General features: G+C 44.0%; 1 protein-coding gene across 4 annotated transcripts in view; it reads right to left on the bottom strand.

Annotated features, from left to right (window-relative positions):
- Positions 1-14,772, bottom strand: part of GLT1D1 (glycosyltransferase 1 domain containing 1) — a 155,347-nt gene that overhangs the window by 114,427 nt on the left and 26,148 nt on the right. For all 4 annotated transcript variants that reach the window (XR_003436776.1, XM_027125138.1, XM_027125137.1 and 1 more), the window contains 2 exons: positions 12,690-12,795; positions 5,206-5,257 (listed from right to left, as the gene is read on the bottom strand). Coding sequence is in view for 3 of the 4 variants with exons in the window: in XM_027125138.1 (XP_026980939.1) it covers positions 5,206-5,257; positions 12,690-12,795 (158 nt within the window). In the remaining variant the exon portion in view is untranslated. The remainder of the gene's footprint in view (positions 1-5,205; positions 5,258-12,689; positions 12,796-14,772) is intronic.

Raw genomic sequence — 14,772 nt, 5'->3', positions numbered from 1 at the left:
GTATTGAGCTGAACTTTATTGAAAAATCATCCACCAAAAAAAAAGTACTAAAGCGGTATTAAAAAACAGGTTCACATTCGAATTTAATAACTAACCTCCACCACTTTAAACAATAAAAACAAATTCATCTTTTCTTTTATGAGCTTTCTTGATGCTGCCTGTGACACCATCATCCAAGACAAAACAATTTTTGCCGACTTCTCCATTTCTTTCTTCAAATGCCTTGTTATTACATTTGGAAAAGCATCTGTCGGAAAACAAAGACTGCTAACCTAGGATGAGGGTAGATTTGGTGTGGCTGACCTCCTGGGTGACCGGCAAATGGTCAACTTAATCTTGACATGTAAGATGATCCTTCCAGGAGTTCCCCGGCAGTCAGTGGTTAGGACTCTGCGCTCTCACTGCCGAGGGCCTGGGTTCAATCCCTGGTCAGGGAACTGAAATCCCACCTGCCACGCGGCGCAGCCAAAAAAAAAAAAAAAGAAAAAAAGATCTTTTGACAGGATACTGCTGGATATTCTCGCCACTGCTAGCAAGCCTGCCCAAAACGTAACTGGTCTATGCATTTAACGCAGTTTTCTCATCCTTACATCGAAAAGTTAATCCCAGGCCTCCCTGGTGGCGCAGTGGTTAGGAATCTGCCTGCCAATGCAGGGGACACAGGTTCAAGCCCTGGTCCGGGAAGATCCCACATACCGCAGAGCAACTAAGCCCGTGCACCACAACTACTGAGCCTGTGCTCTAAAGCCCATAAGCCACAACTACTGAGCCCGCGCTCTAGAGCCCGCGAGCCACAACCACTGAGCCCACGTGCTGCAACTACTGAAGCCCGCATGCCTAGAGCCCGTGCTCCACAACAAGAGAAGCCACCGCAATGAGAAGCCCACACACAGCAACAAAGAGTAGCCCCCGCTCGCCGCAACTAGAGAAAGCCCGCGCACAGCAACAAAGACCCAACGCAGCCAAAAAAATAAAAAATAAAATAAAAGTTAGTCCCGTCTAAGAATAATCACCGATCGCGTATCACCTCGACACTGATGACTTCCACATCTGTACCTCCAGCTGCACCCCTTTCTGACGACAGCCCCACACTGTGAACTACATTCTGGATACTCATCCCCGAGTCCAATACTCAATGTGTCTGCAGCTCAAAGACCCTGTTCCTCCTCCTCTCCGCATCTATACTCCTTTCCTCAAGTTCTTCCAAAATATATTCATGAAAATGTTAATATCCCTGAGCCCTTCTTTATTTCTTCCTCACATGCTATGGTCTTCCCGCACAGAAATGGATCCATAACATGGGGCTTGTGTTAAAAAAAAAATCTATATCCCGTGCAGGTAAAAGGGCATGGTGGTTGTGCTTTTTAAAAAAATATTCCAGAAAAAAAAGTGTGTGTGTGTGTGTGTGTGTGTGTGTGTGTGTGTGCAGGAGTGGTGGGGCAGTGGGTGAGAGTCAAATAAATAAGGATTGGAGGGAGTTCCCTGGCGGTCCAGTGGTTAGGCTTGGCGCTGTCACTGCCGTGGCCCAGGTTCCATCCCCAGTCCCCGAACTAAGATCCCGCAAGCCATGCGGCGCGGCCAAAAAAGAAAAAAAGGATTGGAGAATGGTAAGCTGGGTGGTGGACGCATAGGAGCTCACACTACTGTTCTTGCTATTTTTGTATATGCTTGGACATCTCTGTAATAAAAAGTTGTAAAGAAGGATCCCTTCCTGGCCAAGTCAATCGGACAAGAATTTATTGAACATGAGGTGGTACGTTACCCTCTAGGGATACAGGAGTGAACCACACCTCGTCCCTGTCCTCAAAGAACTCACAGCCACACGGTGCGAAAAGTGAAGGAAAGAGGTGTTACAGGGGCGTTCCTGGTGGCGCAGTGGTTAAGAATCCGCCTGCCAATGCAGGGGACGCTGGTTCGAGCCTTGGTCCGGGAAGATCCCACACGTTGCAGAGCAACTAAGCCCATGCGCCACAACTACTGAGCCTGTGCTCTAGAGCCCGCGAACCACAACTACTGAACCCACGTGCCACAACTACTGAAGCCCGTGCGCCTAGAGCCTGTGCTCCCCAACAAGAGAAGCCACCGCAATGAGAAGCCCGTGCACCGCAAGGAAGAGTAGCCCCCGCTCGCCGCAACTAGAGAAAGCCCGTGCGCAGCAACGAAGACCCAACACGGCCAAAACTAAATCAATCAATAAATAGGTGTTACAATCTCGAGGGATAAGCACTAAGTGCGGCGGATTATTAAAATGGACCTAATCAACGGCTCCCTCCCTGCACCCCTGCTTTTTAAGGCCACGCTGAAGATCGCCCCATAAGGAGGAAGAGGCTACAGCTCCGTGCTTGACTTGCTCTGGCCCACAGACAGTAGCAAACAGCACACAGGCAGAAGCTTGCAGCCTGCTCACGCACTGCTGCCTGCTCTCTCCTGCCGCTGAGCCTGATAAAGGGCGACAGACCTCACGGACAGAAACACCAACTGTCCCAGCCATCCCAGCCGAGGCCCCAACACGTAAGCAAAGCCGTGCTGGACTACCCAGTCCCGCTGAGCTGACCCCGGGCAGAAATGCCCAGACAACACGAAGCATAAATGATAAATGGCTGTCTTAAAGCACTACGTGTGAGGTGATTTGTTATGCAGCAAAAATAACTGATACAGCAGTGAACACATCTGTACCAGGTTTGGAGGGCCACAGGTTTTACAGACAAAGGTGACATTTAAAACTGAGAAGTTAGGGAAAGGGGGGGAAATCATGGAGGATAAACTTGCTTCAGCAGGGAAAAGCTTTCTTTTATGTCTGGCTTAACAGAAGGCAGTTGGAGTCTCATATCTGCTGCTCTATTCAATCTGTTTCCATATGTTGCTCTGGCTGAAATGTATAAAGAAAATCCTGCTTCTTGCTGACAGGCAGCAGGAAAGGGGAGGGATATTTTAATATGGGCCTTTAAGGAGCCTTTTCAGATCATTATAGGTATTAGTCTTGGACATGACACCAAAACTCAACAAATGGTAGCTTCTTAAAGGTTAGTTGCAATATGGAACCTGAAATTATATCATACCCTGATATATTCGAATCCATAGGTCTGTCTTGCACTTTGATGGATCTGTTATCTATGCATGATTCTGTGATGCCACTATTAGTCATTTGAAAAATATTGGTTCACTGAGTGATGCAGACCTCGCAAATGTTGAACCATTTCATTACACGGCATCCAAAAAAAAAAAAAATTCTCATTTGTTAACACAACCACTGATCTCATCAGGGAAGGACGTAAGGGGAAGCCGTCCACTTCCTGGTGGCTTACGAGATTCTAATTTTTGCTTTAAAATTTAAATGATATCATTGGCAATAGATGCTGCCCGCTGTTTTTCTTGAAGTGACTCACTCAATTGAGTGCCAAACACCCAAGTCTGAGTAACCATAGTCTGGTTATCAGTCCTTCCGATAAAAAAATTGGGTTAAGACATGGCTGGTTCAGTCTGCGACCCCAATGTTGCACCAGGGCCTTTGCTCAAGATAACCCCCATCCCTCATTCAGAGGCAGCAGAAAGAGCTGATACATACTTCCTGTTTCATCACCCAGAACGTTAAAAAAAACACATGTATTCAGAGGTTAATGTTTGATAAAAATTTATCATTTTTATGCTTCATTGAGGACACTCTTAAGTGAAAAACTGGCTCTTTTTTTTTTTAACTATTAGTGGGTGATGGTGAATAATCCGTCGGTGCAGATGGGTACCCCTGCTTTCATGACGATGAAGGCGTCAGCCATTTTCCTCGCCACTGCTCTTCACATGGTGAAAAAGGTTTTTGCCTTTCATCATGCCTTTAATAACGTCTGAGCATTATAACAAAAATAGGTTTGACTTTGTGCAGATCCTGAAAGAGTCCCAGGGACCCCCCTTTGGGAACCACTGGTACATCACTGCCGTAAGGCAGATGGACAGTCAAACTGATACAAACACGAAACTCGGAGCCAGGAAGCTTGCCGTTTTTCATTCATTACACTGCACTGAAAAATGCACCCTCGATTCTCTGCCTGGGGAGTTTGGGGTCAAAAATAAGAATATGCACACTCTGGTTGCAGGGAATCTTCACGTTCACGTGCACACAGTACTCTGGGCTTTGGCAAAGGTCGACCAGTCCCACAAAATACTGCATTTGCCCTTGTCCCATTGCAGCCGTTTCCAAGCGTTAGATGTTACAAAGTGAAAGCCTATAGATAAAGAATGTGCACAGCCTGTAAAATGCCACCAACAGGAATAATGCCTCCAGATGACAAGGGCCTAAGTGCTGTGCACAACGGTTTGCTGGTAAAGCACAAGGACCAGCAACGCTGGTGGTCCAGGGGCACTGCAGGGGTCACCATCTGAGAAAACAGCATCGTGCCTACGATCCACCGGAGGAAAGCAACCTTTCAGCTGGCCTTTTCTTTAGTTTTGCAGACACCAGCCCCACCAGTCCTCTACAGAACTCCCCACGGAGGATTCAGATTCCCGCCAGCTCATTTCACCCCCCCCAAGTCATAATGAATTTTAAAAGTCAATAAATGCATTAACTTGTAGAGCTACAAAGCCCTCTACTCATTAAAGCCTTTCAAATGAAGAGTCCAGCCTAGGAAACTCCAGCTGCCACCTAAGGGATTGCTACTCCCAACGTGTACAAGGATGCTGCAACATTTACAGTCTAGTCCGTAAATCATCCCATCTGAGCACATAAAATGAAAACAGACAAAACATGAAAAGATCTGGCAGGGACTCCCCTGGTGGCGCAGTGGTTAAGACCCTGCGCTCCCAATGCAGGTGGCCCGGGTTCGATCCCTGGTCAGGGAACTAGATCCTACATGCATGCCGCAACTAAGGAGCCTGCCTGCCGCAACTAAGACCCAGTGCAACCAAATAAATAAATAATTATTTTTAAAAAGAGAGAGAGATTTGCAAAAACAAACAAACAAAAAAAGAGAAAAGAGCTGGCTATAGAGCTATTTTTGCAATTCAAGAAGAACAACAAAAAAAATCAGGGACGGTCCAAGAGTATCTACCCAAATAAAAAACATCAACATATGGGAAACATAATACACTGCTGTGGCCCCCATGCGCGGTGCCGACGGGAACCATGTCAGCTCTACTAAAACTGCCTTTCTGTTCTCTGATCCTGCAACTTTGCCAGCATAACCCAAATCAAAACGTGAAATGGACACGTACCCACTGCCTTTGTGCCGTCTCCTTCATTGACTCCGTGAAAGCGACAGCGAATCTAGAAAAGTGAGCAAAAATAATGAAAATGATTAGGGCAGAATCTAATTAACATAACTGTGCAACAGCTCTTTGGAACAAATTGTGAGAGACAGGTAAGTAGCCGAATTTACAGTGCGATCAATCTTTATTAGTCGTGGTCATTGGCTGTTAGATTTCATCTCCACTCACATCCAAAAAAAAAGTTCTGTCTGCAGAAAATGAACAAATGAAGCTCAAAACTTCCTATGTTTCTTGTTCCTTCAGGGAAGGTGAGGGAAGCAGAGATAAAGACAGAAAGCAGAGGGACTTCCTTGGTGGTGCAGTGGTTAAGAATCCGCCTGCTAATGCAGGGGACACGGGTGCCAGCCTTGGTCTAGGAAGATCCCACATGCCATGGATCAACGAAGCCCGTGAGCCACAGCTACTGAGCCTGCGCTCTAGAACCCGTGAGCCACAACTACTGAAGCCCGTGTGCCTAGAGCCCACGCCCTGCAAGGAGAGAAGCCTCCACAATGAGAAACGCACGCGCTGCAACGAAGACCCAACGCAGCCAAAAATAAAATAAATAAATTTATTAAAAAAAAAAAAAAGACAGAAAACAAGATGCACTAGAGAGGCAAGGAACTTAGATAATATTCAGGGGCAGGTGATCTGGTCCACTGGCTTTGCCAAAGGAAAACTGGCAAAAGTGTTCAAGATTTACTAAATGTCCCCATTCATCAAGAAATGGCGGTTTCCAGAAGCAGGACTGGGTACACGTGGAATGAACCAGGAATATCTTTTGGGGTCAGAAAGTAAGAAAGCGCTCAAAACATGGCAAGGGCTTGTCGAAAGGATGCAGGAGTCAACGCAAAATATCTCCAATGGCCATGGCTGAGGTGATCTGGGCACCAAAATAAGTAATAGGAGTGATGGGTAACCCGTAGAGTCAAATAAAATAAATAGCCATGGGTCCGTGTTGATGTAACTAAATAACTGAGTAAGTAAAAGGGGTCAAACAGACAACTCTTCCTTATAGTAGAATTCCAATTAACAAATGTATGAGTTCCAATTAACTCATATAGTAGAATTCCAATTAACAAATGTATGTATTTTCTAGAAATAGAAAATTGTTGCAACCAAGAACCGTTAATAGGGAATTCCCTGGCGGTTGAGTGATTAGGACTCAGAGCTCTCACAGCCGGGACCCGGTTTCTATTCCCAGTCGGGGAACGAAGGTCCCGCAAGCGGCACCTGGCGTGGCCAAAAAAAAAAGAAAGAAAAAAAAAGAACCGTTAATAGATGATTCCTCCCCACCGGCATGACCTGGAAAGGGGAGCTCACGTCCCCCTGCCTGTGTCTTCTCCAAGCCTTCCTTCTTCCCCCTCCTCACTCTCCCCAAACCAGCCACCAATCGCAGACACAGCCAATCGCATGCCTCTTACTTAAGGGAGAAATACGGAATCCTTCCCTTTGGGTAGAATAAACGTGAGCAAGCAGGACCAGACCACACCAGACCTTGCATCTCAGCCCAGCAGGGATCGGACTGCTGGCATCACTTATGAGATGCTCTCCACGTCCCCCGAACATTGGCAAGAAACACAAATAAACTGTATGCTGAGGGCATCAACTTTACTCCAAGAAATGAGGATAAAAAGGAGAGAAGAGCAACTAAATATCAACTGCAAGGAGAGTGCAGAAGCCTTCCTTTGTGGAAGTCTGCAAAAATGAGAAACTTAAGAATCAAACAAACAACAAACTATGCATGTAAATCGCCTGGCACAGTTCTTGGTCCCTAATTCATTTAACATCGGATAAACATCTGCTATTATTATTTTCTACTAGTACTAACACCACTACTGGGACTTGTGCAAAACATTAGGGCGCCCCACGTGGCCAGTGAACAAATTATTTGACAGCCTAAAAGTTTCAGAAAAAAAAAAAAAAGACACCAGAAGCAAGAACAGCCAACGAACAAAGAATAAGGTCAATAAAACAAAGACCAAGCAATTTACCCCATAACGGCATTTATGAACAGCCACTCATCTGGCAAGCGTGATGCTCTACTTTTTGGTGAGAATGTCAGCTCCACATGGGCTGGAACGCGGCTCTGTTCATGGCCACCTCCCAAGCCCCTGGAGTGTCTGGCACCCAGGAGATGGGCAAAAATACCTGCTGCCTGTATATGTGTATAAGTAAGAGAAGGAACAGTTCTGCCTTAAATTCCAACAGGAAGCAGGTGAGGGGGAGGGATGGGTGGAGAGGGGGAGGAAAGAGCAGGAAAATGTCCCAGGTGTGCGGAGCGGACTCTGTGTGCACGGCAGCCCGGCGGCTGACTGTGACTGTCCCCCACCCATGTGACCGTCCCCACCATCACGTCCTGCTCATTTCAGAACCCAAGATGAGGCATCAGGAGGAGCTACAGCGTCAGTTTAAGACGGCAGGGAAGGATGAGAGTCTTGGGAAGGTTCTCCTCAAAGGTGCGTGTGAAAATGTTTTCGGAGTCAGAGGGGTGAACTGGAGCTAACTTGAAAGACACGCCACTTATTCCAGGGCCACAGATAACACGGTCTTTCTTCTGGCTCCTCATATAGGAACAGGGGGCCTGGCTTTACACCCACCTAATAGATAACCTTTTAAGAGAGTTTCTAGCCCAAAGATCCTTGGAAGATAAAGATATTTAAAATAACACATTTCTACCATTTGCAACAGCCAAGACATGGAAACAACCTAAGTGTCCATCGACAGAGGAATGGATAAAGAAGATGTGGTTCATATATATAATGGAATACTACTCAGCCGTAACAAAGAATGAAATAATGCCATTTGCAGCAACATGGATGGACCTAGACATGATCATACTGAGTGAAGTAAGTCAGACAGAGAAAGACAAATACCATATGATATTTATATGTGGAATCTAAAATATGACACAAACGAACTTATCTACGAAACAGAAACAGACTCACGGATGTAGAGAACAGACTGGTGGTTGCTAAGGGGGAGGGGGGTTGGGGGAGGGATGGAGTGGGAGGGTGGGGTCAGCAGATGTAAACTATTATATATAGGATGGATAAACAAGGTCCTGCTGTAGAGCACAGGGAACTATACTCAATATCCTGAGATAAACCATCATGGAAAAGAATATTTAAAAAAGAGTGTATATATATGCAAAGCTAAGTCACTTTGCTGTACAGCAGAAAGTACCACAATATTGTAAATCTACTATATACTTCAATCAAAAATAAAATAAAATACTATTTAAGGTAACATAAAAAATAAAATAAAATAACACATTTTTTAGGAAAAATATAAAAGTACCACTTTTGCACTTTTGCTTGAACACTGCCATTTCAAAACACACTTACGCTGACATAGAGTTCTGTTTGTCGAAAACATCTTTAGTAACACTGAAAAAGCATATGAAATTACCAACATTCAACCAGTTTTGACCTACACAACAGTAACTTCACATGCCATTGATTCCGTAATCGTGAGAGTATTTGTGAGGCAATTCATTTCATACAAACTCTCTTTTGCTCATTTGCTTGGCAATGTTAAGTTTTTCTAATATGCACCTGGATAAGACTTCGCTAAACAATTTCCACAAATTTCAAATACTCCTTATTTAATTTTGGTGTTTATAACTACCAAATACTTATTATAATATTCATAAGCCAAAAAGTGGATGCTAAAATAAGTTCGCATACTATACCATACAGGAAAAGTTTTCAGTACTAAAAAAGTTGAAAAATATACCTTATAGGGAAAATGTAACTATTTAAATGAAACACTTGTTATAAAGCTAGACAAGTTCAATGCTTTGTTCTACAGAAAAGTGTGCTGTATTGTGTCGGACAAGAAATCTGTGATACATGCAACTTCCCTGCCCACTAACTCCAATCAACATCCCCAAATAAAAATCAATGTGTGGGGCTTCCCTGGTGGCGCAGTGGTTGAGAGTCCGCCTGCCGATGCAGGGGACACGGGTTCGTGCCCCGGTCCGGGAAGATCCCACATGCCGCGGAGCGGCTAGGCCCGTGAGCCATGGCCGCTGGGCCTGCGCGTCCGGAGCCTGTGCTCCGCAACGGGAGAGGCCACAGCAGTGACAGGCCCGCGTACCGCAAAAAAAAAAAAAAAAAATCAATGTGTGTTTTAATAACAACACAATGAATAATGTTAATGATAATATCATAAGATGAATTCATTCCACATTGTTTCTCCCAAGCAGAATGACTTTCCTTCTATGAGATAGTGCATTACAAACTGCAGGAATGTAAAGGCAATAAATTCTTAGGGTGTAAGAACAACAAGAAGAAAACCTATAATGATAGATCACCTTTCGAGGTGAGCCAACACTGTTTTAATACCTTCATTTATTGTAAAACACACACACATACGCGGAGCATACTCTCTATCTTAAAAAGGTTGCGTTTCCACATTTATGTCCAGGAGGTCTTCAGGAAGAAGCAGTGTCCTGAAATGCAATGCCATCTATTTGTAACCCTAGTTTTAAGAGGCAAGATTGACACCTATCTTTCCCCACAAAAAAATTAGGCTGCGAAATAGAACCTGGGGTTCTGTCCTTGGTGTGGATCAGAAATGCGACAGTTACACACACTTGAAGACGTCTGGATTCCCACAGCTTCTCAGCCATGCAAGGGTTACAGATGAGCACAGAAAATTCATGGTTAGTACAGTTTTGTTATACAGCAGAAACTAACACACCATTGTAAAGCAATTATACTCTAATAAAGATGTTAAATAATAATAATAATAATAAAAAAGAAAGAAAAAAGAAAATTCATGGTTGGCCACTTACTGGGGACATGGAAGCAACCTAAATGTCAATCAACAGACGAATGGATAAGGAAAATGTGGCATGCACATACACTAGAATACTTTTCAGCCTTAAAAAAGGAGGACATCCCGACATCTGCAACAACATGGATGAACCTGGGACATATTTATGTTCAGGAAAACAAGCCAGATGTGGAAGGACAAATACTGTATGATTCTACAGACATGTGGAATCTAAAGTAGTCAAACTCATGGAAGCATGAGTAGCATGGGAGGGGTTGGGGGAGGGGGAAACAGAGGGAGGGGGAAACAGGGAGCTATTAGTCAAAGGTCACAAAGTTTCAGTTGTACGAGATGAACATGCCCTAGAGCTCTCCTGTACAGCAGAGAGCCTACAGGTAATAATACTGTAGGTAAACAATTTGGTAAGAGGGTAGATTTTCTGTTAAGTGTTCTTATCATAAAAATTAAGATAAAATAATAAAAATAAAGAAGGTGGGAGTAAACTTCTGGAGGTGATGGATGTGGTTACAGCATAAATTGTGACGATGGTTTCACAGGTATACACTGATCTCCAAACTCATCAAGTTGTGTGCCTTGATTACGTACAGCTTTTTGCATGGCAATCATTCCTCAGTAAAGTGGTTAAAAAATTAATAAGTAGTGTTTCCACATTTTAAAAATTCATCACCTGTTTTTTGTTTTTTTTCCCCACAATGATTCAAAAATTTACTAGAGTTGAAAGGATGCTTCAACAGTACTGGTTGGGTTTTCGGTAAGCTTTGAATTCAGGGTGATTCGATGGCAGGTGAGACTCTGAATCATCAGCAGCCAGTGGGTGCATGGGGGACAGAGACCACATCCACCCACGTCAACCCTTCCGTGGAACCACCCCAGAAAGCCCGCCAAGAAGAGTGCTTTGCTTTGCTTTGGGTACGCATGTATATTTCTTCTTTCAATTTCATTAGCTCTTTTTTTCACAATTTTTATATGAACAGAGAGGATTTGTATTTTATTATGATGTTAGTTATTATGACTGTGATTGTTATAAAGAGAAAATGGGGTGTTTCTGTTTCCCCACCAAGCCTCCCAGTTCACTCCAGAATGCTATACAGATATTATCATTTTCTAAGAATGCCTTGACATGAAGAAGGTTGGCAAGTACAGCTCTGGGTTCTCAGCAGGGGCAATAACTCCCATCCCAGGGGCTAGAAATGTGGGCAGGTGTGTTTAACTGCTGCAGTACCCAGCAGGTGCTGTGGACACGCAGTGTCCAGAGTCTGGGACATGCGGGGCAGCCCCACAATGAATAACTATCCTGCCCAGAATACCCACAGTGACCCTACTGAGAAACCCGCTCGCTGGTTGCTCTCACAAGTGGTTTATATAGAGCCCAGAAACCCATATACGTTAAGAGCCACGTCAAAGAGATTCCTCTTGCCACAACTAGAAACATGAAAATTACCACAGAAAACATCTTGTTAGTGAAGGCAGATACACAGTAAAGGTAGTAAGTCAGCCGCGTACAAAGCTAGTAGGAAGGTTAACAGACAAAGAGTAGGAGAATCACCTGTGTACCACAGTCTACACAGTTAAGGGAGATGCGAAACAAAAAGATGTACAATGCGCACGACATCAAAACCAGTAAATGTTGGGGGGAGCAGGTGGGGAAGTAAAAAGGCAGCGTTGTTAACATGTGCTTGAACTCAGAGACCAGCAAGTTAACATAATCACGTAGATCGATAGACAGTAAATACAGTACGCAACTATGTAACATCTTTGTATGGGGACAGATGGAAACTAGACTTATCGTGGGGATCACCTTCAAATGTAGACACATATTGAATCACTGTGTTGTGTAACAGGAACTAACATAGAGTTGTAGGTCAATCATACTTCAAAACCAACCAATCAAACAAACAAACTCAGAGAAAAAGAGATCCAATTCGTGGTGGCCAGAGGCGGGGAGTGGGGAAGGGGCAATTCAATGGAGGCAACCAAAGGTACAAACTTCCAGGTGTAAGATAAATAAGTCCTAGGGATGTCACGTACAACACGATACATATAATTAACCCTGCCGCATGTTATACGTGAAAGTTAAGCAAGTAAATCCTAAGAGTTCTCACCACAAGGAAAGAAGGTTTTTTTTTCTATTTATTTGAATTTGTATCCATACGAAATGATGAATGTTCAGTAAACTTCCTGTGATAATCGTTTCAAGTACGCAAGTCAAATCATTATGTCGTACAGCTTAAACTTATACAGGGCTGCACGTCAATCGTATCTCAAGGAAACTGAAAAAAAAATTCTACTTGGGCAAACCTGATGCAAAGTCAACCCCAACTTGTGTGCTAATAGAGCTTGAGTTTATCCATCTCATCTCTTAGCAAGAATTCTGTTTCTTCCACCACTCAGAACATTCTAAGCACGTTCGTCCGATATTAACTGCAGTCAAAGAACTATTCAAGTGCAATAACTTGTTTACAATGACTATTTGTGGCAAAATAAACAGGCACCAAATGAAAGGAAAGATGAACAAAAAGAAAGAAATTGATTCTACATGGAAAGATGTAAACCTCCCAAACTACTGGTTTCCTCTGTCTTTGTGTGTCAGTGAATTTCAACCAAAAGGGTTAGATGCTTAACTCCTGTGAAATTCTCTTAAGTCTTACCTGGCTTCTTCTAGGACTTTCCCCATCACTTTGTTTTTTTCTCCCTGCTTAACGTCTTCATTTAAATCAGTTCCACCAAAGATGATTCCAAAAGGAATTCCATGACCTGCAAAATAGGATAATTAACAAAGCACAGTTTACCTTCGGAAACACCCCTTGGTAACCATCCCAAAGCGACGATATCAAAAACTGAAGTTCCCACAACGTAGGGGGCAGATTTGGTGGTTTGTTGAATTTTACCCACAGCTCTTCTGAATAGAACAGGTGTCACTGTTAAGAACATGACATGGGGTTAATCACGTGAGACAAGACGATTTTAAATCAATTTGCTTTCAATTTTAACACATGAAAAATGTTGTTGGCCTCCATCTATCAAAGCCAAGCGTATCGTTCGGAAATGGGTTAATCTGGAGCTACTGGTGCTTTTATGACAGAAAAAGAGGGCTTCAAATTTAGATCTGCTGTTTATCGTAACCGTCACCGTGCTGGCAAGGAACCAAGAGGTAGAGGAAAGAGACACAGACTGTATCTTCAGGCACACACAGTACAACAGCAATGATAGAACGTGGAGGGCACAAATATATGGGAACCAAAAATACTGGAGATGTTGGCGTGCGTCAAATGGAAAAGGATTCCCCCCGGGAGCGTGTTTATTCTGAATGAAGGGCCCTGGGCTGATGGAAGGCACATTCCCTGGCTGGGTCATTTCACAAGGCACCTAGCGTGCACAGGTCAAGTTAAACAGTGTGCTCATCACACAGGGCTCCCTAGAAGGACTTCCAAAGGTCAATAAAAATTTCAAAAGAGCAAAGGCAAACCACTAAACAGACCAGATCTAACTTCAGTCCATACTGGGGTTTCTCAAACAAGCCATCTCTACTGAGATTCAATATGTAAGTGGAGAAGGTACGGATCTTTCCTTGTATTTGCCTTAGAAGTATTTGTCACGCAAATGAGCAGATTCTATCTATCTTTTCTCTTTCTGGCGAAGTGCCTCTCGCTTCACTGTGAAGAATTCAGCCTTTAGCTACTAAGCTCACCATTAACACATAAGAGGTACAGAAAGGCTGTGAGTAAAAAACTCAAATGAAAACTTAAAAAAATTTAAGTAAAAAAAAAATCAAGTGCATTTTGATTAACATAATATGTGTGTAGGAAAACAATAAACATACATCTCTCTGTACAAAGAACACCTGTGAAAGGATAAACAGAAAAAACCTAGCTGCTGTTGCCTCTATAGAAGGGACCCTGGCAGTCCAGTGGTTAGGGCTCAATGCTTTCACTGAGGGCCCAGGTTCAAGCCCGGGCTGGGGAACTAAGATTCCACAAGCTGCACGGTGTGGCCAAAAGAAAAAAGAAGGAACCCGGAAGGCGACTGATTTGGAACAGGAGAGAAACTTACTTCTTTTCTCTCTATAACACTTTATATTGTTTGCATTTCTTTCTATGGACTGGTGTGACCTTTTCCAAAAATACTAAACAGTCAGGCAGACACGGAAAGGCGAGTGTGGTAGAGGTGATTCCTCTTCTGCCATGGGCTTAGACTTTGGGGGATGCTGAGATGGGGAGAATGATTTTAGCACGTGGGATGGACTTGAATCTTTGGGGACCAGAGAAAGGTCTGTGGTAGTAGAATAATGGCCTCCAAAGACGTCCATCTGTAATTCCCGGAATCTATGAATACGTCACACAGCAAAGGGAAATTAAGGTTTTGACTAATCTCTTCCTGTTTCTTTTTGAGAACATGCTTTAGGCTTGAACCTAAAAGAACAGGCAGCGTCAAGTGTCTGATTAAGAAGCCAGGTTCAGGAAACCACGAGATTTTCTTCTCAGCCAGCTACTGGGAGTGACCGGTTTTCAGCATAAGCACTGATGTGGAAAGATCGCTAAGTTATGCACTTAAATATACAAAGTAGGGCTTCCCTGGTGGCGCAGCGGTTGAGAGTCCGCCTGCCGATGCAGGGGACATGGGTTCGTGCCCCGGTACGGGAAGATCCCACATGCCGCGGAGTGGCTGGGCCCGTGAGCCATGGCCGCTGAGCCTGCACGTCCGGAGCCTGTGCTCCGCAACGGGAGAGGCCAC

The sequence above is a fragment of the Aethalodelphis obliquidens genome, unplaced genomic scaffold (genome assembly GCF_003676395.1).
Source record: "Aethalodelphis obliquidens isolate GAN/ISIS:26980383/991018 unplaced genomic scaffold, ASM367639v1 scaffold28, whole genome shotgun sequence".
Lineage (NCBI taxonomy): Eukaryota > Metazoa > Chordata > Mammalia > Artiodactyla > Delphinidae > Aethalodelphis > Aethalodelphis obliquidens.
Note: the sequence above shows the minus strand (reverse complement) of the source record. Positions and strands in the feature narration are given on the sequence as shown.